This window comes from Bombina bombina, chromosome 6, assembly GCF_027579735.1.
Source record: "Bombina bombina isolate aBomBom1 chromosome 6, aBomBom1.pri, whole genome shotgun sequence".
Taxonomy (NCBI): domain Eukaryota; kingdom Metazoa; phylum Chordata; class Amphibia; order Anura; family Bombinatoridae; genus Bombina; species Bombina bombina.
Genome location: NC_069504.1, coordinates 866821754 through 866847874, shown reverse-complemented (window position 1 = coordinate 866847874; position 26121 = coordinate 866821754). Strand labels below are relative to the sequence as shown.

Genomic DNA, 26121 nt, shown 5'->3' with positions numbered 1-26121 from the left:
GGGGGCAGTTTCAACGTTAACTAAACACACAACTATACCAATAGAAGACAGTTGCGCTTTCAAAGATCCTATGGATAAAAAATTAGAAGGGTTGCTTAAGAAAATCTTTGTTCAGCAAGGTTTCCTTCTTCAACCAATTTCGTGCATTATTCCTGTCACCACGGCGGCGGCTTTTTGGTTCGATGAACTAGAAAATTCGTTCCAGAAGGATACTCCATATGATGAAGTCATGGACAGAATTCACGCACTGAAGTTGGCTAATTCCTTTATTTTAGATGCCGCTTTTCAATTAGCTAAACTAGCGGCGAAAAATGCAGGTTTTGCAATAGTGGCGCGCAGAGCGCTTTGGCTAAAATCTTGGTCGGCGGATGTGTCGTCCAAAACAAAATTACTTAATATTCCTTTCAAGGGTAAGACCCTATTCGGACCAGAATTGAAAGATTATTTCAGACATCACTGGGGGAAAGGGCCATGCCCTTCCACAGGATAGACCTTTTCAATAAGTCTAATTTTCGTTCCTTTCGTAATTTCAGGAACGGACTGGCTCCTAACTCTACAGCCTCTAGACAAGAGGGTAACGCATCCCAGCCCAAACCAGCATGGAAACCATTGCAAGGCTGGAACAAGGGGAAACAGGCCAAAAAGCCTGCTCCTGCTACCAAATCAGCATGAAAGGATAGCCCGGATCCGGGACCTTATCAAGTAGGGGGCAGACTCTCTCTCTTTGTTCAGGCTTGGGCAAGAGATGTCCCAGACCCCTGGGCGATAGAGATTGTCTCTCAGGGGTATCTCCTAGAATTAAAGGACCTTCCTCCAAAGGGAAGGTTTCACATGTCTCGCTTGTCTTTAGACCAGACAAAGAGACGGGCATTCTTACATTGTGTAGAAGACCTTTTAAAAATGGGAGTGATACAACCAGTTCCAAAAGCAGAACAGAGACTGGGTTTTTACTCAAACCTGTTTGTAGTTCCCAAAAAGGAAGGAACGTTCAGGCCAATTCTGGACTTAAAAATTCTAAACAAATGCCTCAGAGTTCCATCGTTCAAAATGGAAACAATTCGAACAATTCTACCTATGATCCAGGAGGGTCAATACACGACTACCGTGGACCTAAAGGATGCATACCTGCATATTCCAATCCACAAAGTTCACCATCAATTCCTAAGGTTCGCCTTCCTGGACAAGCATTTTCAGTTTGTGGCTCCTCCCTTCGGATTGGCCACTGCCCCAAGAATTTTCACAAAGGTGTTAGGGTCCCTTCTAGCGGTGCTAAGTCCAAGGGGCATTGCGGTAGCACCTTACCTAGACGACATCTTAATTCAGGCGTCGTCCTTCCACAAAGCGAAGGCTCATACGGATATTGTTCTAGCCTTTCTAAGGTCTCACGGTTGGAAGGTGAACGTAGAAAAGAGTTCCCTATCTCCATCCATAAGGGTTCCCTTCCTGGGAACGATAATAGACTCGGTAGAAATGAAGATCTTTCTGACAGAGGTCAGGAAGTTAAAACTTTTAAACACTTGTCGAGTTCTTCAAACCATCCCTCAGCCCTCCATAGCTCAGTGCATGGAGGTAATAGGACTAATGGTTGCGACAATGGACGTGGTTCCATTTGCCCGAATTCATTTAAGACCACTGCAACTGTGCATGCTCAAACAGTGGAATGGGGATTATGCAGATTTGTCTCCCCAGATACAAAAGGACCAGAAAACCAGAGAATCGCTCCTCTGGTGGTTGTCTCAGGATCACCTGTCTCATGGAATGAGTTTCCGCAGACCAGAATGGGTCATTGTCACGACCGACGCCAGTCTCCTAGGCTGGGGCGCGGTCTGGGACTCCCTGAAAGCTCAGGGTCTATGGTCTCGGGAAGAATCTCTTCTCCCGATAAACATTTTAGAACTGAGAGCGATATTCAATGCGCTCCTGGCATGGCCTCAACTAGCGGAGGCCAAATTCATAAGATTTCAGTTGGACAACATGACTGTAGCGTACATCAATCATCAAGGGGGAACAAGGAGTTCCCTGGCGATGAGGGAGGTATCCAGGATCATCAATTGGGCAGAGGATCACTCTTGCCACCTATCAGCAATTCACATCCCAGGTGTAGACAACTGGGAAGTGGATTATCGGAGTCGTCAGACTTTCCATCCGGGGGAGTGGGAACTTCACCCGGAGGTTTTTGCCCAGTTAACTCAGCTATGGGGCATTCCAGATCTGGATCTGATGGCGTCTCGGCAGAACTCCAAGGTTCCACGCTACGGGTCCAGGTCCAGGGATCCCAAGGCGACATTGGTAGATGCCTTAGTGGCGGCTTGGTCGTTCAATCTAGCTTATGTCTTTCCACTGTTTCCTCTTCTCCCACGGCTAGTAGCCAGGATCAAACAGGAGAAGGCTTCGGTAATTCTAATAGCTCCTGCGTGGCCACGCAGGACTTGGTATGCAGACCTGGTGAATATGTCTTCGGCTCCACCATGGAAGCTACCTTTGAGACAGGACCTTCTAGTGCAAGGCCCATTCGAACATCCAAACCTAGTTTCTCTGCAACTGACTGCTTGGAGATTGAATGCTTGATTCTATCTAAGCGTGGATTTTCGGAATCAGTTATAGATACTCTGGTTCAGGCTAGAAAGCCTGTAACCAGGAGAATTTACCATAAGATATGGCAGAAATATCTCTGTTGGTGCGAATCCAAGGGTTACTCATGGAGTAAAATTAGGATTCCAAGGATACTTTCCTTTCTCCAAGAGGGATTGGAGAAAGGTCTGTCAGCTAGTTCTCTAAAAGGACAGATATCTGCTCTGTCTGTCTTGTTGCACAAACGTCTGGCAGCCGTGCCAGATGTTCAGGCGTTCGTACAGGCGTTAGTCAGAATCAAGCCTGTCTACAGACCTGTGACTCCTCCTTGGAGTCTAAATTTAGTTCTTTCAGTTCTTCAAGGGGTTCCGTTTGAACCTTTACATTCCATAGATATTAAGTTACTATCTTGGAAAGTTTTGTTTTTGATTGCTATTTCTTCTGCTAGAAGAGTTTCTGAATTGTCTGCTTTGCAGTGTAATTCACCCTATCTAGTATTTCATACAGATAAGGTAGTTTTACGTACCAAGCCTGGTTTTCTTCCAAAAGTGGTTTCTAATAGAAATATTAACCAGGAAATAGTTGTTCCTTCTCTGTGTCCTAATCCAGTTTCTAAAAAGGAACGTTTGTTACACAATCTAGATGTAGTTCGTGCATTAAAATTCTATCTAGAAGCAACAAAGGATTTCAGACAGACGACATCCTTGTTTGTCGTCTATTCTGGTAAAAGGAGAGGTCAGAAAGCTACTGCTACCTCTCTTTCCTTCTGGCTAAAAAGCATCATCCGATTGGCTTATGAGACTGCCGGACGGCAGCCTCCTGAACGAATTACAGCTCACTCTACTAGAGCTGTGGCTTCCACATGGGCTTTCAAGAATAAGGCTTCTGTTGAACAGATCTGTAAGGCAGCGACGTGGTCTTCTCTGCATACATTTGCCAAATTTTACAAATTCGATACTTATGCTTCTTCGGAGGCTATTTTTGGGAGAAAGGTTTTACAAGCAGTGGTGCCTTCCGTTTAGGTTACCTGACTTGTTCCCTCCCTTCATCCGTGTCCTCAAGCTTTGCTATTGGTTCCCACAAGTAAGGATGAATCCATGGACCGGATACACCAATGTAGGAGAAAACAGAATTTATGTTTACCTGATAAATTTCTTTCTCCTACGGTGTATCCGGTCCACGGCCCGCCCTGGCATTTAGTCAGGTTTATATTTTTTTGAACACTACAGTCACCACTGCACCCTATGGTTCTCCCTTTTTCTCCTAACCGTCGGTCGAATGACTGGGGGGCGGAGCTAGAGGGGGGGCTATATGGACAGCTTTGCTGTGTGCTATCTTTGCCATTTCCTGTAGGGAATGAGAATATCCCCACAAGTAAGGATGAAGCCGTGGACCGGATACACCGTAGGAGAAAGAAATTTATCAGGTAAACATAAATTCTGGTTTTTGGGTTAACTGTTCCCATATGATGCTTTTGTTTTTCTAATGTAATAACTTTTACAGTAGACTTTTTGCTGTTACAGAGGGGTTGTATTTTACACAATTGTAAGGTTATGTGCAGAAATAAGCTGCCCTATCAATATAGAGGAACTAGGAATTTTTCACTTTAATTTGCTTGTGAAATATTTTGAGTCTATTAGATTTATTAATTGTTGAATTGCAGTTTTTCTGGTTTAGTTTGGGAGGATTCTTAAACATCAAACTCATAGCTCTGGTAGATAAATGAAATCCTTTTGCATTTCCCTAACTGCTCTTTCAGGAGATTTTCCAACCTCATTTGTGTGACTTAGTAAACAGAGAGAACCTATCCCTTACTCGTGGAATAATTTGGTTGTTCCTCCAGATTTAGTTAACCAACCATTACATTTGAAAGTTCCTGCTAAGTGAGGCTTAAACTCTGCTACACAGGGGGTTAAATCCAAATAAGCACCACATTGTATATGGGGTTGTAGGCTAAAACAAAATCTGTTTTGTGCTTTTTATTGATTATTTTATTGATGTCTTTTGTTTAACCCTTAGCCTTCTTCCTCCCTTAAAGGGACATGTAAATCCATTTTTTCATAATTCAGATAGAGCACACAACTTTGTAACCTCTTTCCAATTTACTTCTATTATCTTATTTGCTTAATTCTCATATGTGCAGCCACCAATTGGGCAGATAGTTCCCAGTAGTGCATTCCTGCCCCCATAGCCTACTTAGGTATGCTTTTCAACAAAGGATTCCAAGAGAAGGAAGCAGATTAGATAATAGAAGTAAATTGGAAAGTTGTTTAAAATTATCTCAATTACGAAATAATTTTTTGGCTTTATGTCCCTTTTTAAACTGACATATAAGCTGCATTTAAAGGGACGGTCAACACCCGACATAACAGGATCCCATATTTTGTAAACCCAATTAAAGATTTGCCTGCACCGCATCCCTTATTTATTACCTTTTGTACTCGTCCTAGTAATCGTTCACGCTATATTTAGTATTCAGCTCGAAATATGGCCGCCTAACTCCTCCCCTTCATCCTTCTTCCCCATCTCTATGACGTTTCAGGCACGTTCATGTAAGTATTGATGACGCTTAGCATACGTCATCGCGCATGCGCATTTGTGGTAGCAGTCAGAAATCGGACTTAAATATAGAATCCGGCTGAAACATATTTGCAAAATAAAGTTCCGCTTTTTGGTTCCTATGCAATCGCGCATGTGCAACACTCCGTGAACAAGTTTGGAATTTCTGACCGAGGATTGCATTCTGACTGGCGGATGCTTTTAAAAAGAAGGTTGCTACGTAACGGTGGAGGAAGTTAGGCCGTATTTCAATCAGATTAATTAATGTATCGTGGATGATTACTAGGAGAAGGAAGTAGGTAAGACGGAAGGGATGCGGTGCAGGGGATCTTCGTTTGGGTTTACAAAATATGGGATCCTGTTGTGTTGAATGTTGACTGTCCCTTTAAGATACAAGGAGAAGCACTTGCCTCATGCAGATACTGCCATTGGTATGAAGCATGGCTTCCCTGACAAGCGGAGCATGTGCTGTATTTGCAGCTGGTTGGATAAAGTTACTAAAAAAAAAAAAAAAAGCATTTTCAAACTTCACTCTAACAAAAATGTTTCCAGTTATAGTAACAAACCTCTGTTCTGCTAAATAAATATGTACTATTTGCTCCTTTTAATTTATGTGCATTTTGCTAAAATTAACAAATGTAATGGCTCTATAAAAAAAGTTTAGTATGGTATTGCTATATGTTTACTGTATTGTGGTGTTTTTCTTTAAAGGAACACTGAAGCCACATTTTTTTTCTATCATGATTCAGATAGAGCATGCAATTTTAAGCAACTTTCTAATTTACTCCTATTTTCTAATTTTCTTCATACTCTTGGTATCTTTATTTGAAAAGCAAGAATGTAAGTTTAGATGCTGGCCCATTTTTGGTGAACAACTCTTGCTGATTGGTGGATAAATTCACCCACCAATAAACAAGTGCTGTCCATGGTACTTAACCAACAAATTGGCTGGCTCTTTACCTTAGATGCCTTCCTTTTTAAATAAAGATAGCAAGAGAACGAAGAAAAATTGATAATAGGAGTAAATTTAGAAAGTTGCTTAAAATTGCATGCTCTATCTGAATCACGAAAGAAAAAAATTGGGTTCAGTATCCCTTTAAGCAAAGCCTCCTTTATGATAGAATTTCATTACTTAAACTGTTAGTCATATGCAAGGCCTCCATAGCTACTAATATTGAATGAGACCTAGATTTTCAGGTACCATAATATTCTATAACTTCCATACAATAGTAATTTTTTTTTTTTTTTAGATTTGCTGTTACAAGATCTCATGCTGAAACAACGTCCGCAGAGATGCCCTCTCTGCCTCATGCAACAGGAGAGTCAGAGAGACGGACTCCAAGCAAGCAGGTGAATTGCACAGATTTAGGTCAAAATAGCTTTCATATGAAATTACAGGATTTTAACATGTTTTCTTTTGACCTAAAAGTGATAAAGTTTAATTTAAAACAATTTAAACTGAGTAGGATCAGTTTTACATTTCCCACAAACAGTCATTGACTAATTGGTACAAAGAGCATTTGTGCCAATGAATATTAGTAATTAGTAGTAGGAAGTACCTGTTAGCCAATGAGCATTAGTAGGCAATACGCAACTAAAACTTATATACAGTATATTCCTATTTAAATAGTTTTTGCTTCACAATTTAAGGCAAAATAGTTTTTCAATGTTCACTTGTATATAGATGAACTTTTAATACAATATCCCTTAAAGGGACAGTCTACACCTACATTTGTATTGTTTAAAAAGATGGACAATCCCTTTATTACCCATTCCCCAGTTTTGCATAATCGACACTGTTTTGTATTAAATAACTTTTTACCTCTGATTACCATACGAGTGTGCACAATGTTGCCTATATGCCACACATGAACTAGCATTGTCTAACTGGGATAAATGGTCAAAATGCAATGAGATAAAAGGCGGCCTTAAAGTTCTTAGAAATTGGCATATGTGCCAATCTAGGTTTAGCTTTCAACAAATACAAAGAGAACTAAGCAAATTTGATGATAAAAGTAAATTGTAAAGTTGTTTAAAATTGCCTGCTCTGTCTGAATCATGAAAGTTTAATTTTGACTGCCCCTTTAACCCACACTGAGTAGATTGGTTTGATGTCTATCATGTTTTATGGTTTAACACTGCAACATGACCGAAAGACATGGACATGTTTAACACGTGAATCCTGCACACTTTAATTTCTACATCTCTTTTCTTATGCAGAAGTACTTGGAAGAATACCTCAATGTTCTACTAACCAAATCATTCTACCGAAACTACCACGCCATGGTGAGACCATAACTGGGTTTACAAAGAGTTGTATTGTTCTGTCTTTTACCTTAACAGTCTTTCAAATCTGTTACCATAGAAGCTCAAGTTAAAAATAGTGTTATCGGTTTCCTCATTCATAAGGGTGAACTTCATGTTCTGAGTAATGTAACTGTATATATGAGTTTTCTACTAAGGCCATTTCTGTAGTTCTTCAAAAAAGTGCTTATATGCATTCAGTGATAGACACACAAATATCTTGTCTTATTCTCAGAGTCAGTTGATAATTATACCATATGGTTTATTGGAGATGTAGCAGTGAATGCTATTGTTGATGATGGTTTTAACAAATTTATATAAAACTTAGCAGCTTGCCAAAATATTGTGTTGACAACCACTTTTGTTTGATCCAGCTGCGGATTGGTGGTTACACATAATATGCCTGTCATTTGCTTTCTGATGTGTTCAGCTAGCTCCCAGTAGTCCATTGCTTCTTCAATAAAGAATAGCAAAATAATGAAGTAAAACTGGTAATAGAAATAAATTGGAAAGTTGTTTACAATTGTATGTTCTATCTGAATCATGAGAGAGAAAACTAATTTGGTTTCATGTCCCTTCAATTAGTTTAGGTACAGAGCAGGATGTAATCGGTCTGCCAAAAACTATAATAAGATAGTAAATAGCAAATCCATTATTCCTGGGAATTACTCTTCCCTGCCACTAGGAAGAGGCAAAGATTCCCAAACTTCAAGAGCTCTTTGAAACCCCTCCCACCTCACTGGTAACTCAGTCTTGTCTTTGCCTCCGCTGGAGGAAGGTGAAGAATGGGGTTCTCAGATTGAGTTGGGGCCCATTTCCCAAACAGAGTGCAGTTTTTTGATGGAGGGATATATTTGGAGTATGGGTAGCGGCATATTTTTCCCCTGTTGGGATTAAGTCACAAGCCTTCCACGGGTGTCATAGGGACTTGTCCTTTGCCTCCTCCTGTTGAGTCATCGATATACTCCTGTTCCAGATCCTCTGCTTTTTCGCCACTGGTTTGGCTTCCTTCTGGTTCCCTATATCTATATCCTTGCGACAGTTATGTTTCCTTCTTAATATGAGGAGAGTCCACTGCTGCATTCCTTACTTGTGGGAATACAGAACCTGGCCACCAGGAGGAGGCAAAGACACCCCAGCCAAAGGCTTAAATACCTCCCCCACCTCCCTCATATGTCAATCATTCTTTTCCTTTCATCACAGGAGGTTGGCAGAGAAGTGTCAGAAGATACAGAGTAGTTCCTTATGAGGGGTATCTACCCTTTGAAATGGGACTGGAGTTTAAAGTAGTCTTGTCAGCCTCTCAGTGAGAGCATTGACGAAATTTAGGGTCTGGAGATGCAGGGAGAGTCTTTCTGCAAAACCATCCAGACTTTCATTAACAGCTCCTAAGCAATCAGTGTTGACGAGTTTCACTGCCTGCTTTCATCACTCAAATCCATGTCAGGAGCGATGCTACAAGACTGTCACACTTGAGAGACTGTTTCTATTCCACAGCATAGATCCCGGTAAGATCGTTTCATTTTTTTAAACATATGGTAACGCTAGAAGACAGGGTCACAGTGTGGCTTCTTTTATCTCTATGGAATCAAGGGTTAATATCTCCTCAGTGGTTATTAATCTTATACATTTTTATTTGTTTTATACTGCGTTATGTGTGAGATGTTTTCTGAGACTCATAGGCTGAGGTTGGAACATACAGGTTACTTTTCACTTTAGAGCTGCGCAGCTTTACAAGCTTGGCACGCTTTTCCTTAGCAGAGGTGGTCCTAGGTTGTGCTCCATGTGACCATGTGTGGTCGTAGTTTCACTTCCTACTCTCTGACCGTGCTGGTTATCGGAGTGGAGTTTGCTCTCTGTGCCTGGTTCATAGGAGGTGGTGAGTGCCCCAGCCATTGGGGGTATAAAGGTGCCATTTTTATATTTTAAATAACGTTCATTATTATCAGGACATAGCCCATAGCTATGGAGGACTCTGACGTTTTAGAGGGTACTCCCTCTATACCGAAGACTAATGCCTGTTTATATTATGAGGACGGCGAGGTATACCCGCCCTCTCAATTTATGTTCCACATGCCTAGAAAAAGTGATTATGACAAAAAAGGTTAACATGTTTGATACCACTGAGCCTTCCACCTCTGAGGGGTCCCCGCCCTGTGAGGTGCACACCCTGCTTTCATCTCCTAATACACATGCAGTTTCCCATAGCATGTCTGATCCTCTATCTGGAGAAATCCTTTTACCTCCAGACTTCACTACGCAGTTACAAACGGCGGTGTCTGCAGCCTTTAGTGCTTTACGTCACCCTGCTAAGCGCAAGCAAAATATTGCTATCCTTCCCGGGGGGTCATCATCTAGTTTTTTGGCTATAGCTGATAGACGGTTATTTGATGATGAAGTTCTTTCTGTTACTTCAGAGTGTGAACTTTCTGGGTCTGAATCGGCTGCCTCTAAGCCTCCGATTGCGGAGGAACTAGATTTTAGATTTAGGATGGAGCACTTGCGCTTTCTTTTAAAGGAAGTTCTGGCTACCTTAGAGTTTCCAGAGGCCAAACTGCCTGAAGAACCTTTAATTCCTAAACTGGATAGAGTTTACGAAGACAGGGTTGTTCCTCAGACTTTCCCTGTTCCTGTAAAGATGGCAAACATTATTAAGAACGAATGGGAGAGGATTGGTTCTTCCTTCACCCCTTCATCTGCCTTTAAGAAACTGTTCCCAGTCGTGGACTCAATTGGAGTTGTGGGGTTCCGTCCCTAAGGTGGATGACGCTGTCTCAATGCTTGCAGAACGCACTACTATCCCACTGGGGAATTGATCGAGGTGGAAGGTCCCCTCGATATCACTCTTAAAATAATTAGCGACCCTTAAAACCTTAATTCTATAATTTGTGATGCAAATTATTCGTTTAAATTCTAAAACTGCTGGGTTTTCTGTTCAGGGCCGCCAGGCTCTGTCTGAAGTCCTGGTCTGCGGACTTGACTTCCAAGTCCAGACTCCTTTCCCTACCATTCAAGGGTAAGATTTTGTTTGGTCCTGGCCTCCTGGTTCATCCCAGTTTATCAGATTCCAATCAGACAATATCACCTCGGTGGCTTACATCAACCACCAGGGAGGAACAAGGAGCTCCCTAGCACTGAGGGAGGTATCTCGGATTCTGGAGTGGGTGGAGGCCCACAACTGTTCGCTGTCAGCGATCCACATTCCGGGTGTGGACAACTTGGAAGCGGATTTTCTCAGCAGAAAATCTTTTCATCCGGGGGAATGTTCTCTCTATTCCAAGGTGTTTCCGCAGATATGCAACAGGTGGGGGACTCCGGAGATAGATCTACGCAGGTATGGGTCGAGATCCAGGGATCATCAGGCGGAGCTAATAGATGCATTAGTGGTGCCTTGGAGGTTCAGTCTAATATACCTTTTTCCGCAATTACCTCACCTTCCTCGAGTAGTGGCCCACATAAAGCAGGAACGGGTATCAGTGATACTGATTGCTCCAACGTGGCCGTGAAGGATGTGGTTCGCGGATCTAGTGGGAATGTCGTCATCTCCTCCATGGAAGTTACCTTGTCACAGGGATCTGCTGGAACAAGGTCCTTTTGTTCATCAAAATCTAGATTATCTGAGGCTGATTGCGTGGAGATTGAACGCTTAGTCCTAGCTAAGAGAGATTTCTCTGAGAGAGTTGATACTCTCATTCAAGCTCCTAAACCGGTTATTCGTCGCATCTATCTTAAGGTGTGGAGGACCTACTTATTCTGGTGTGAAGAGCGTGGATTCCCCTGGCATAAGGTCAGGGTTTCCAGGATTCTTTCCTTTTTCCAGGATGGTCTGGAGAAGGGTCTTTCTACTAGCCCTATCTGTTTTACTGCACAAGAGGTTTGCTGAGCTTCCAGATGTTCAGTCTTTTGTTCAGGCTCTGGCTAGAATCAGGCCTGTGTTTAGATCTAGCGCTCCTCCTTGGCGTTTAAATCTAGTTTTTAAAGTTTTGCAGAAGGCTCAGTTTGAGCCTATGCATGTAGTTGACATTAAATTACTGTCTTGGAAGGTTCTTTTTCTACTGGCTATTGCTTCGGCTCACAGAGTCTCTGAAATGGCTGCCTTGCAATGTGAGCCTCCTTACCTAGTATTTCATGCTGATAAGGCTGTTCTTCGTACTGGGTTAGGTTTTCTTCCTAAGGTAGTTTCAGATCGCAACATCAATCAAGAGATTGTGGTTCCTTCCTTGTGTCCTTATCCTTCGTCGAAGGAATGGTTACTTCATAATTTGGATGTGGCTCGGGCCTTGAAGTTCTATCTTCAGGCTACGAAGGAGTTTAGACAGACTTCTTCTTTGTTTGTTGTCTATTTTGGGAAGCATAGGGGGCAGAAGGCCTTTTCCACTTCCTTTTATCTTTTTGGTTGAGGAGCATTATTCGCTTAGCTTATGAGACAGTGGGACATAAGCCTCCTCAGAGGATTAAGGCTCATTCAACTAGAGCAGTAGCTTTCTCTTGGGCCTTCAAGAATGAGGCCTCTATGGATCAGATTTGTAGGGCGGCTACCTGGTCCTCCTTACATACCTTTTCTAAATTTTACAAGTTTGACGTTTTTGCTTTGGCTGAAGCAGCTTTTAGGAGAGGTTTTGCAGGCTGTGGTGCCCTCAGAATAGGGTCCGCCTCCTTTTTTTGCCCTCCTGTTCATTCAGTGTCCTCTGGAGCTTGGGCATATATTTCCCATAAGTAAGGAATGAAGCCGTGGACTCTCCTCATATTAAGAAGGAAAACATAAATTATGCTTACCAGATAATTTCCTTTCCTTCTGTCTGAGGAGAGTCCACAGCCCTTGCCTGTATTCTCCAAAGGGAGGACCTAAATTTTGTTTTGTACTTCTGGCACCATATATACCCTGATATTTCTCCTACTGTTCCTTGGCCGAATGACTGGGATATGAAGGAAGTGGGGGAGGTATTTATGCCTTTGGCTGGGGTGTCTTTGCCTCCTCCTGGTTGCCAGGTTCTGTATTCCCACAAGCAAGGAATGAAGCCATGGACTCTCCTCATACAGAAGGAAAATAAATTATCTGATAGGCATATTTTTATGTTTTTTTGTCAATTCCCCTTTTAAAACTATTATGTATTTTTAAAACACATGTCAAGTTTTAACACACATACTTATTTTAATGCGCGATGGCGTGGTAGCGTACATGGTTTTGGCACGCTTTTTTCTTTATATGACGTCAGGTTGGCTGGCGCTCTCTAGTATGCTATTTGGATGTTGGGTGTTCTGAGTCCAACCACTACATCTGCTTTAAAATGTGATGACTTTGTAAGTTTTTAACTGCTTCTTTCTTTCCTTTTCATCAAGAGCTCTTTTAATGGAGATATTACCATTTAACTGCATGTCTTTTTTTTTTTTTTTTTTTTTTTTTCTTCTTCTGTATTTAATAGGGATGCACCAAAATTTCGGCCGCAGAAAGTTTCGGCCGAAAATGCCATTTTTGGCTATTTCGGTTTTCGTTTTTTTAGCCTGTTATTTTCGGTAAAATTATTGTATAGCATGTTTCAAATTTGATGCTAGCCTAGAGCTGCTGTTTAAGTTTATTACTTGACTTACTGTTCTGTATATAACGAGTTTTCTAGGACTATACTTTATTTGGATACTTCGTAAAAAAACAAAAAACTGTTAAATATGATTGTTACATAGAACTAAATGAAGAATAATACAGTATATTGATATTTATAATTGTTTTAAGTAGGGATGGACCAAAATTTTGGTCGCAGAAACATTTTGGCCGAAAATGGAATTATTGTTTGCCTGTTTTTTTTTTTTTTTTTTTCTTGGTAAAAATTATTGTGTAGCTTATTATTGTTTTAAGATATTTTGGTCCAATTTTAGTGTGTTACTTTCTATAAAAGGGTGGGATCTTTTTATTGGCTCTAATTATGCAAAAAAAAAAAATACAAAAATTAATTTGAAAAAAAAAAATACATTTTCGGTATCAGTTTCGGTTTTCGGCCAAGTGCATCCCGGATTTTTGGATTCGGTTTCGGTCCAGAATTTCCATTTCGGTGCATCACTAGTATTTAACTTTTTTAATCGATTTTCTGCAGCTGTGGAGCCTTCTGATTCTGTTCCTAAATCTTCCTTAGGAGCTGGGTCATCTGACCACTTTCCTACCAGTGTTAAATGTTTGTATTGTAAAACAGGCTGAGGTTTTACCTCCAGCAAACTTATGCAATAAATGTTTTTATGCATTCTGACCTGTCTAATGCTGCTCTTGCTTCTAAAGGTGTTACAGCACCATTTGTTTATTTCTTACAGAAGAATTCTTCAGATTTTACTCTTGGCGTTGAGGACTTTATTCGCTCTACAGTGTCTAATGTTGGCCCTGGTGCAAGATAGTGTTTTTTTTTTGTTTTTTTTTTTAAGGGCCCCCCATAATTTAGACGCAATGGGTCTAAATGATTTAAACATGTTGCTTAACATTATTCTTAAAGTTAGAACCCCCTATACATTGTAAAGGGTTAAGTCATTCTTGAAGCCCTTAAGAAATAGAGAGATGAAAAAATATGAGATCTGAACATGCAACGCAAAAGGTAATAAAGGGGTTAAATCACTGCACTGACACCCAGCAACAGGTCATTTGCCATGAAAACACATGGGTTATCATGGTGTTAAATCACAGCACCTTAGCAAACTTGCATCATTGTGTTATGCAGCTATGATTTAACCCCTTCATTACCTATGTTTTTTCAGGGTTTAACTTGAGTTTACAACTTTGAGACCCTATTTATCAGGACCTGCCGTTCTGCTTGGAGAGCTGCTTATAATCACTCCCCGGCAGATCACACAAAGCTGCACATAAAACACGGAGTGGCCCATGTGACCTCATCTGCTATACAGGGTGCCTAAAACCATTAGCACACAAAGTACAGTTAACCCTTTGTCTGCCAACAAGAGTTGCAGCCAGGGGCGAAACTACAGGGGGTGCAGAGGTTGCAACTGCGATTGGGCCCCTGAGGGTGGAGGCCCAGCTTAAAAAAAAAAAAATTAAATAAAAAACGTTGACCTGCCTGCACTGGTATCGTGTGAGTGTGACATGGTGCCTAACTAGTGTCTCTGACTACAGGGGTTAGTGTTTCTGCTTTACCCATTGGTGTTTATGTGTGTGTGTATGTATACATGTATGACTGTGTGTGTGTATTTATTTATGTGTTTGTGGAACCAACAAATTACAGACCTTGTTACTACAGCATGGGGGAGCAGGGGTAAATAGTGTCACTATACAGTACCACTATATACAGTATGGGGGGCTGGACCATGTCACAGACTACTGGGACGGGTAGGGTCACGGCAGCCATCTCACCGGCAGATTACAGACTGTCACTAACTCACTATATACAGTACTGGTGGATTAAACAGTGTCACTATATACAGTAATAGGGGGTCAGACCATTTCATAGACTGTGGGCACAGGGTACCTCCTTTTGCAGACATGTTATCGGAATCACATTTTTTTTAAGACTCTGTGTGGGCCCCCCCTGTCCTTGGCCCCGGTGCAGTGACACCATTTGCACCGCCTATAGGTCCGCCCCTGGTAAAAGCTCAGTCAAGAATTTACTTTTCTACTAGCTCTAAGCTGGCTGACGTTAATGTTTCTTGTTATGAAGCTGCTGATTCCTCAGAGGGAAAGGTTTTGTGTTTTTTTTTTTTTTTTTTTTCTTCTGATAATCAGGGTCTACCTCTGATCATGAATCAGAATCATCCTTTTAATTTTAAGTTGAACATATTTGTTCTTTTATATTGGAGATTTTGCTTACTTTAGATGTTAAGATCCTGACGTAGATGGGGATCAATCTGTTAATCGTTTAGATATTACTTTTTAATCCTATGGTAAAATCTCTGATATAGTTTCTAGGGAATTTTCTAAGCCAGGTATTCCTTTATAATCCTTCTGTAAGGTTTTAGAAATTGTATCCTTTAACGGCTTTTAACATTGAACTTGGGAAACTATTCCCAAAGGAGATAGGGCCATTTCTACTTTGGCTAAACATACTTTTATTCCTTTAGAAGATGACTCTTCCTTTAAAATACCCTTTAGATAGGAAGTAAGAGCCCTTCTATAGGAGGGTTTTCTTTAGCAAACTGGATAATTTTTTTTTTTTTAGACCAGCAGTTTTCTGTTGCTGAAAAAGTAGTTGCTGTATTTTGGTTAAAAATCTTTTGGGGCCGTTTTCTGAAGAATTTGCTAGAAGAGAATAAACCTTTTGGTGTTGGCTAATGCTTTAATTTGGGATGCTGTTTTTGACATCATTAAGATTGATGAGTGTGTTTTTCACAGTACTTTCTAGAAGGGCTTTATTGTTAAAGCCTTGTCTGCTGATAGTTTCTAATCCAGGCTTTTATCTCTCCCTTTTCAGGGAAAGATGTTTTGGATTCTATTTTTTTTCCCTGTGACTGGAGGTAAAGGAGCTTTTCTTCTTCAGGGCTAGAGGTCCAAAGGTACATTTAAAGCTCCTAATAGTTTTTGTTCCTTTCGTCAGAACAGGGCACAGAAATCTGATTCCGCCAATCAGAATCAAGTTGCCTCTGGTTCTGTCTGAAAGCCAAGTTCAAGCTGGAATAAGTATAAGCAGTTAAAGAAATCTATTACCTTATCCAAGTCTGCCTGAAGGTATGGCCCCCGATCTAGAGGCTCTGGTAGCTTTTTTAGGAGTCTTTCAGCCTCTTATATTCTCTCAGGGTTATCAAATAGGTTTCGAAACAAAGCCTCCCAGGGAAAAGTTTTTTTTCTGTCCATTGTACCAAGAAATACTGTGAAGGCTCAGGCCTTTTTTTTTCATTCAGTTTCAAGTTTAGTATCTATGGGAGTGATTGTTCCTGTTTCATTGTTGGAGCAGGAAATGGGTTTTTACTCCAGCCTCTTCATTGTTCCAAAGGAGGAGGGAACTTTTAAATGTAGACTCTTCAGACTATTCTTCCTGTTCAGTTTATGTCCACCATAGATTTAAAGCATGCTTATCTTCATGTTCTTTTTTTTCAGGGAACAGGTTTGCCTTTTCAGACAAGCATTTTCTGTTTGTTGCTCTACCATTTTGTCTTTTCCAATGAGTTTACTTGTTCCTCATAAGTTTTTTGTCTTTATTTCTTTTTTTCTGTGGGTTCAGAGATTCATTTTTCATGAGCCTTTTATTAACAGATCAAAGAAGCTTGAAGCCAGGGTCCACTTCTCTAAACCTTCAGTCTTAATTTTTCATCTGTTGTGTGTGTTTTTTTTTTTTTTTTTTGTAGGTGCTAGGTCTTATTTATGATTATGGCTTAGGATGTTATTCCGTTTGCACGTTTTCACATAAGGCCTCTTCAGCTTTGTATGCTTCGGCAATAGTGTAGGGAACATACTCTGATATCTCTAGGATTCATCTAGATTTCAGAATGAGTCTGTCTTGGTGGCTGAATCATCAGCTTATTTCACAGGGGGCTTCTTTGGTTTATCCTTCTTGATCTGTACCCTTAGTTTTTAGGCAGATAGGGTTTTCAGGTTCTGTTATTGAGACTCTGATACAGGCCCTGTAAACCTGTGACCAGGAAGAGTTATTATAAGGTCTGAAGGGCCTTTATTTTTTGGTGTATAGTTTAATATTTTGCTGGCATTCATTTAGAATTACTTTGATTTTGCAGTTAATGCAGGATGGTTTAAATATGGGTTTATCCGGATCTCTGCTCCCTTTTTTTTTTTTTTTTTTTCAGTTTTATTCCACAAGATCGCTAAATTTCCTGGCATTTATGTTTTGTTCAGGCTTTGACCTGAATTTCTCCTCCTTGGGATCTAAATTTAGTTTTGCAGCCTCCTCCATTTTAGCTTATGCATAAAGTGGATATTAAGCGTCTTTCTTGAAAGGTTTTAATTTTTTTGGCTATTTTTTTTCTTTTAGAAGAGTCTATATGCTCTTTCATGTGATCTTCCTTATCTCATTTGTTATCAAGATAAGGCAGTTTTTAGGATCACATTTTTCTTCTTTCCCAAGGTTGTGACTTAAGGCAATATAAATCGGGAAATTGTTGTCCTTTGTGTCCTAATCCCAAGAAATCTTCAGAGATTTTTCTTCATTGTTTTATTTGCATATTTACCCTGTTTTTTCATTGAGTTCTTTTTGGGTTGTGGATTCCACAACTGGGGTATTAGTTCCCAGGATTAATGGGTTGTGGACTCTCGCCACCTATATGAAAAAACTTTTATGCTTACCTGATTCATTTCTTTTATGGTGGTTAGAGCCCAAGAGAACCCACCCATTTTCCCTGCTCCTATTATTTTGCTCTTATTTCTTTTACTACCTCTTTTGAAGAGAAATTTCCAGGAGTAATGGATCACGGACTCTCACCACCATTAAAAAAATAAATGTATCGGGTATGCTGAAATTGTTTTGCGTTTTGGAAGCAAAAGGAAGCATCAAACATGTTAGTTCAATTAAATACCTAGTGAAGTAGATGGAAAGGGATTTGGAACACATATAGATAGCAAATTAAAAAAATTGTGCTCATTTCATGTAATAGCTTTTAAGGCCAATAATATATTAGCATACAGTATCTAAAAAGGGGAATCAATGCAAGAATAGAAAGCATAATTTTGTGTCTTATATTAACTCATGGTAAGACCTGACCATGACTATGTAGCACTATATAGTTTTGTTTCAGAGAAGGGCTCCAAAAAGAGAAATGCAGGATTTTAGGCTTTTAGATTTAGTCCTAAAAAGAGGTGTCTGAGAGGTGATATCACTGTTTTATATAGAAATATATTTATTTAAAGGACCATTAAATACAGTAGAATTGCGTAAAAAAAAAACAATGCAATTAAATTTACTCTGAATTTCAAATAAGCAGTAGATTTATTTATTTATTTTTTTCTGAAAAATGTATCCCCCCCTCTATTTGTCAGCCTCCTGTATCATGGGACAGCCATCAGCCAATCACAAACTTATATACGTATACCCCGTGCACATGCTTAGTAAGAACAGGTCGCTCTGAAAGTGTAAATATAAAAATAATGTGCAAAATTTGATGATAGAAGTGAATTGGAGTCGCTTAAACCTATATTCTCTGGTTAAGACGTTTTTAGTTTTGACTTTAGTTTCCCCTTTTTAAGCTTCATATAGATAGTTGGAAGAAGCATTCATTACTCAAAAAAAACATTGTGACCTATTGTAACAATCGGAGGAAAAGGGTTTAATCTCTTACAGAGAGACAACTAACATCTGACAGTGGAACTTTTTATCTGTAGAAATACTGACGGCCCACACAATAGAGAATGTCAAAGGCTTAGATGTATGTTTGGCTAAAAACAGAATCTAAGGTTATAAATGATTATTTTTCTGTTTACAAAGCCTATTCATTTAGAACAAAGTGCCAGGCTCTGTGTATTGCACTACACTATTTATAATTTGTCTTTTAGCAGTGGTAGCACATCTGCACTAGCTATTATAACCATGGGTGGTATTTTCTTTTTTTAAATTTAAGAAATCCTTTTTCTTGTTTCCCACTCAATAGGTTGAAACGGTGTTATTGATTAATTGCCAAATAAATAAGAGATCCTTACATTTACAAGGTGCTTCTGATGCTGGGTAATATCTAGTAGCATGGACAAAGGAATTGCAGATAACATATTTGAGATCTGTACTTTAGGTTTCTTAATTTCCGGACCTCAGCTCCTTGTAAATTCTGTATTTTTATGCATTACTTTGGGTTTAGGCCTTGGCTCTCTTCCTATCTTCTAGCATTGGATCCAGGTTTCTACTGTAGGTTCCTGATGACCTTCTCTTCCTATTTAGATGGAGTTCTTGGATGTTAGTCAACTGTCCTTCATTGCAGACCTGGGACCCAAAGGACTGTGAGTCTAACTGTATATGTTGGCATCTTCCTTTTTGACTAATGTTTTAGGGAAGCCATTAAATGTACCAATTTATGTACGAAGTAAACTTAGATAATAACACCTTGTAGTAAGGTTTTTTTTTTCCTCCATTTTTTTTCCTGTTTTCTATTACAGGGAAGGTTTTATTTTGAAACGTTCAGGAGGTCATCAGGTTCATGGAATAAATTGCTTTGGGCATCACCAGATCTGCTACAGATGGTCGAAAAGGTAAGCCACTTTCTCTGCAAGTCAAAGTCTGAGCAGAGAATAGATGCATCTTAATACACAAATGTGACACATTTCAGTGTATTTTGTTAACATTTGCAAACAAGAAGCCGTCGTTTAAAAGGACAGTCTACGCCATGATTTGTATTGTTTAAAAAGATAATCCCTTTATTACGAAAGTGGTGTGTTGCAGCTCTCAGCGTGGGGATGGCAGGAACCGAAAGTACCAGGTGCACACAAATTCCTTTACCGCAACCAGGAGTGCCGTAGCCAGCAGCGGATCAAGCTGCAAATAGAAATGTGCACAAAGAAAAAGGTAGGCACTGTGTGTGCTGATTTGTTTTGAAAAACAGCTGTACGCTTTATTTGAAAAAAACTTAAAATATTAAAATATTGAAGAGACATGGTGGTGACCAAAGTGTAACAGAGTGGTCTTGCGAGTTTCGTGCCCCCTGGTGGCGCTTAATCATAGACTAATTACAGAGCTATCACCAATACTATTTATAGGCAAGCCTGATTAAAAATAATTTAACCATTTATGTGCAGTATGTAAAAAAATTTGTAATATGATTAAGCGCCACCAGGGGTCGCGAAACGTGTAAGACCGCTTTGGTCACCACCATGTGTGTTCAATTTTTCAAGTTTATTTGAAATAAAACTTATAGCTGTTTTTTTTTTTTTTTTTTTAAATAATCAGCACACTCTGCAGTGCCTGCCTTTTTCTTGCACAATCCCTGTATTACCCCTTACCCAGTTCTGCATAACCAGCACAGTTATATTAATATACTTTTTACCTCTGTGATTACCTTGTTTCTAAGCCTTTGCAGACTGCCCCCTTATTTCAGTTCTTTTGACAGACTTGCATTTTAGCTAATCAGTGCCCTCTCATAAGTAACTACATGGCCGTGAGCACAATGTTATCTATATGCTACACATGAACTAATGTCCTCTAGCTGTTAAAAACTGCCAAATTAAAATTAAATGCCCTATCTAAATCATGAATATATATATATATATAATTTATTATGTGTGTTTATATGTTACAGGCAGTAAGTGTGAAACTCAGGCATTCTATAGAAGCTCAATAATTTAACCTGCATATTGCTACAGTGTTTCATTTTCATCAATGAATTTACAATTAATTACATTTTGAATAGAATGACTTTACCATGAATTACATTTTGAATATTGCAGGCTTGCTGTATTGATTCTCTGTTAAAGTAACATTGTCTGTTTAAGTATAATAGTTAGCTAACCAAGGTAGTTAGGCAAACAAGGTTTTGGGGTAACCAAGGGGAAATATATTTATTTTATACTTTTAAGTTAAACCTTTTATTAAGAATGTGTGAGAATCTCATTCAGTGTACAGCTTGCCACATGTTTGCATCACTGGAGCAGCCGCTTCTGGGATTATATGTTTGTGGCAAGTGCGAGCATATTGTTTCTTTAGAAACTCATATTGGGGATCTGGAGGAACGAATTGCAACACTACATGAAATTCAGACACTTGAAAGGGAAATGGATAGGACTGAGCTGGTTGTTAATGGTTCCAGCAGTGGGAATGGGGAGGATTCAGATGAGGAGACTCCAGGATGTAGCTGGGTCACAGTTAGAGGGCGAAGTAAGCGGAAGAGACAGGCCAGTTCTGAGCTGGTACACCCCAATAGATTTGCAAGATTAAGTGAAGATGTTGGGGATATCAGTTCAGGGGTGGCTGTGTCAGAGAGGGCCGTGTTGCCTAGTATAGTGAACAGTCCTTTAGCTGTGGAAGAGGAGCATACTATGGTGGGCAGTCCTTCAGTCATGGAAGAGGGGCATACAAGTCAGGGCCAGAGGCAGATGTTGGTGGTAGGAGACTCTATTATAAGGAAGGTTGATAGGGTAATTTGTCATCCAGACCCTTTACATAGAACAGTTTGCTGTCTTCCAGGGGCTCGTGTTAGGCATATTGTGGAGCGTATTGATAGATTGTTAGAGGGATGCGGGTCTGATCCTGCAGTCATGGTGCATATTGGTACTAATGAAGAAATCAGTGGGAGATGGAGAGTCCTAAAAAATGACTTCAGGGAGTTAGGTAGCAAGCTTAAAGCAAGGACCTCCAAAGTAATATTTTCTGAGATATTACCAGTGCCGTGTGTTAACTCAGTAAGGCAGAAGGAGCTAAGGTCTGTTAATTCATGGCTAAAAACATGGTGTAAAAATGAGGGGTTTGACTTTTTAGAACACTGGGCTGATTTTTCACTAGGGTACAAATTGTACAGTAAGGATGGATTGCACCTGAATGACATGGGTGCAGGTGTGTTGGGGGAAAGGATGGTAGCACGTTTAGAGAACCTTTTAAACTAGGCAAAGGGGGGGAGGGTCAATTAGAACAAAATAGAACAGAGAGATCAGTGTCTGAATATGTCACTCCCTTAATATCTCAAGGAAGGGATGACTTAAGAAATGTCACATTAGAAAGTATAGAGGAAAGTACACCAAGTAGCAGCAGAAAGCACATGAAAATTAAATGTATGACAACAAATGCAAGAAGCATGACAGGTAAAATGGGGGAGCTGACGCTCTTAGTTGCAGAAGAGGACTATGATGTTATCAGTATAACTGAAACTTGGTGGGATGATTCACATGACTGGGCAGTTAACTTAGAGGGGTATACATTATTTAGGAGGGACAGGAATAATAAAAGGGGTGGAGGAATCTGCATGTATATTAAACCTGACCTTAAACCTACAATAAGGGAAGATATTTATGATACAAGTGACAATGTAGAGACCCTGTGGGTTGAAATAAAGAGTGGGGGGAAAAATCCTAAAAAAATATTACTAGGAACATGCTACAAGCCTCCCAACATTAATGACCCGGAGGAAACTCAACTACTTATCCAAATAGGTAAGGCTGCTAATAACAGTGCTGTAATTATGGGAGATTTTAACTACCCTGATATAAACTGGGCCAATGAAACTAGTAATTCAGCTAAGGGGGATAGATTTTTAAATGTTCTCAGGGATAACTTCTTGTCACAATTAATAGAGGAGCCAACTAGGAGTAAAGCTATATTGGATTTAGTGCTATCAAACAATACAGATATAATATCAAACATAGAAGTTAAAGAACATTTGGGTAACAGTGATCATAACATGGTCACATTTGAAATCTCTTTTCATATGCAGTGTTTTAAAGGCTTAACTAAGACTTTTAATTTCAAGAAAGCAAAATTCAACGATTTAAGGAAATCCTTAAATAATATAAATTGGGACAATGTATTTTCTAATAAAAATACAGAGGATAAATGGATAATATTTAAAAATTTGTTAAATAAATATACATATCAATACATACCATATGGTTATAAAAATAAAAAAACTAAGCCGTTATGGCTAAATAAAAATGTGTTAAAAGAAATTAGGAAAAAACGTAGGGCATTTAAATTATTAAAAGAAAATAGTACAGACTCAGCATACAATATTTATAAGGAATGTAACAAAGCATGCAAAAAAGCAATCAAATTAGCCAAAATTTAAAATGAAAAATTAATTGCCAAGGATTCTAAGTCTAACCCTAAAAGGTTCTTTAAGTACATAAATAGCAAAAAATCTAAGAAGAATAATATAGGTACATTAAAATGTGTGGAGGGTAGCATGATAAATAATGACAGGGAGAAGGCTGAGGTACTAAACCAGTTTTTTTCTTCAGTATACACAAGAGAGGAACCATTGAATGATACTTTGGAACAGAATAGAACATGCCAATCCATACCACTAACTGGGTTTTGTCTAGAGGATATCAGGAAAAAACTAAAAAATATTAAGGTAAATAAAACTCCAGGCCCAGATGGAATACACCCAAGGGTGTTAAGTGAACTTAGCACTGTTATAGACAAACCTTTACTCTTAATTTTTCAAGACTCATTATCCTCAGGCATGGTACCCCAGGATTGGCGTAAAGCTGATGTGGTGCCACTCTTCAAAAAGGGAAGCAGGGATGATCCAGGAAGCTATAGACCAGTTAGTCTGACATCAATAGTGGGGAAGATATTTGAAGGGATTATAAGGGATTATATTGATGAGCATATTCGTGTAAACAAGATTATGAGTTCTAATCAGCATGGCTTTAGGAGAAATAGATCATGTCAAACTAATCTAATTAGATTCTACGAGGAAGTAAGTAAAAATATAGATAAAGGGGAATCAGTTGATGTGATATACTTAGATTTTGCAAAGGCATTTGATACAGTGCCACATGAGAGATTAATGCACAAAATTAAGGGACTGGGAATAGCTGAAAATGTTAGCTCATGGATAAATAACTGGATAAAAGATAGGGAGCAACGAGTAGCAGTAAATGGATCATACTCAGATTGGACAAAGGTAATCAGTGGCGTCCCCCAGGGATCAGTACTGGGCCCTGTTCTTTTTAATATTTTTATAAATGACTTGGAGCAAGGATTAAATAGCGACATCTCTATTTTTACAGATGATACTAAGTTAAGTAAGGTCATTAGGTCAGAGCAGGATGAACTCTCTTTGCAAAGCGATTTGCTAAAATTAGAACTATGGGCAAGTGAATGGAAAATGAGATTTAATATGGGAAAAATGTAAGGTTCTACATTTTGGAAGTAAAAATAAGCAGGCTATGTATTTTTTAAATGGGACAAGACTTAGCCAAACACAGGAGGAAAGGGATTTGGGAGTAGTAATAGATAACAAGCTAAAGATGAGTGCACAATGCAGGGCAGCGGCTTCAAAGGCTAATAAGATACTAGCATGTATTAAAAGAGGCATTGATTCAAGGGAGGAAAGCATAATTCTGTCATTATATAAAGCCCTGGTAAGACCTCACCGTGAGTTTGGAGTGCAGTTCTGGGGACCGATTGCTAAAAAAGATATTGCAGAACTAGAAAAAGTTCAGAGAAGGGCCACAAAGCTAATAAGGGGATTGGAGAAATTAACCTATGAGGAGAGGCTAGCCAAACTGGGTCTGTTCTCTTTAGAAAAAAGGAGCTTGAGAGGTGACATGATTACTTTATATAAATATATTCAAGGCCCATATACAGAGATGGCAGAAGCTCTTTTTATTCCAAGAAAATTGGTTCTGACAAGAGGTCATAATTTAAGGTTGGAGGAAAGGAGATTTAATCTCCTGCAACGGAAACGTTTTTTCACTGTAAGAGCAATAAAATTGTGGAACTCATTACCAAAGGAGGTAGTGAATGCCAATACCATAGATACATTTAAAAATAGTCTGGATAAATTTCTGTATATAAACAAAATTCATGGATATGATTGCTAGTATTAAATGGGTCACATTTTAATGGGGTTATTTAAGCTTAACTGGAGCTTTTTGTAAGTATTTTAGATTTGTATAGGTTGAACTCGATGGACTTCAGTCTTTTTTCAACCTTATCTACTATGTTACTATGTAATACAATTCCCTTTAGCTATTGCAACAATAGAATGACATTTGGTGGTGAACTTTTTTTGGGTCCTTTTTAATACGTCTTGTGAAGTTATTCTTTTTTTTTTGGGAGTTCAAGGTATATAGAAGCTCCAGGGTACCGTTGCAAGGCACACTGAAAAGCAAAGAATGCAATAAAAATCTAATCCTACAAATCTGTTTGTTTAGTACAGCACAAGGCTGAAGGGGCTCTCAGAGATGGTTACAACAGACAATAGCAACAGTCACCAGGGCACAGAGAAAGCAGCAGTCAGACAAGTCAGTGCCAGGACCAAATGGGCATAAAGTGGTGTTAGTCATTCTATAGGGAGGAACAATTTCAGTAATTGGCTCCCATGACAAGAGATGAGGCAGTTCTGTACCATAAATAAAAGGTGGTATCACAGGGACCGATCATTAAACCTGTACCGAGGTGCAGCTATGGGCTTAGTCCCCAATTTACAAACTGAAAGAGTAGTTTAAATATGTGGGAGCACTATTAGTGCACATCATAGAGCGAGGACGGGGCAGTCAGAGAGGTCTATATAAGATATGTTTGCCTATATTTATATTCTCCACTTAAAGGGCCATGATACCCAAATGTTAAAACACTTGAAAGTGATGCAGCATAGCTGCAAAAAGCTGACTAGAAAATATAACCTGAACATCTCTATGTAAAAAAGGATATTTTACCTCAAAATGTCCTAAGTATTCACACCCCATTGTAAAGGACTTTAAGCAGCAAATCAGTATACATTTTTTTTTTTTTTTTTTTTTTTACCTGCAGCTGGACAGCAGCTGAAGTATGTTTTAAACAGCACTTACTCTGCTGAGCTGAGGAAATTGTGAGGTCAGCTTTTTACAGTTATACTGCTTCAGTTTAAAGTGATTTAGCATGAGTATTATGTTCCTTTAAGAGAAATTCCAAAGGCAGGAGGTTATGGCAGTGTTGATTAGCAGACCTTATTGTTCAAGAAGTAGCAGCAGCCAAAATATAAAAGAAAATTTGACTTTTTAAAAACACATTTGTCAAGCAGTATAAATTATCATTGTTTTAAATTTCTGAACTTGTGCATCTTACCATATCTATATTTCTCTTGTAAGGTGTATCCAGTCCACAGATCATCCATTACTTGTGGGATATTCTCATT

The 26121-nt window shown here is 39.2% G+C and overlaps 1 protein-coding gene across 1 annotated transcript in view; it reads left to right on the top strand.

The window, feature by feature from the left end:
• Positions 1 to 26121, top strand: part of PLD2 (phospholipase D2) — a 159340-nt gene that overhangs the window by 50721 nt on the left and 82498 nt on the right. Inside the window, exons 5-8 of the mRNA XM_053718329.1 lie at positions 6381 to 6480; positions 7351 to 7416; positions 19233 to 19291; positions 19448 to 19540. Of these exons, the coding sequence (XP_053574304.1) occupies positions 6381 to 6480; positions 7351 to 7416; positions 19233 to 19291; positions 19448 to 19540 (318 nt within the window). The remainder of the gene's footprint in view (positions 1 to 6380; positions 6481 to 7350; positions 7417 to 19232; positions 19292 to 19447; positions 19541 to 26121) is intronic.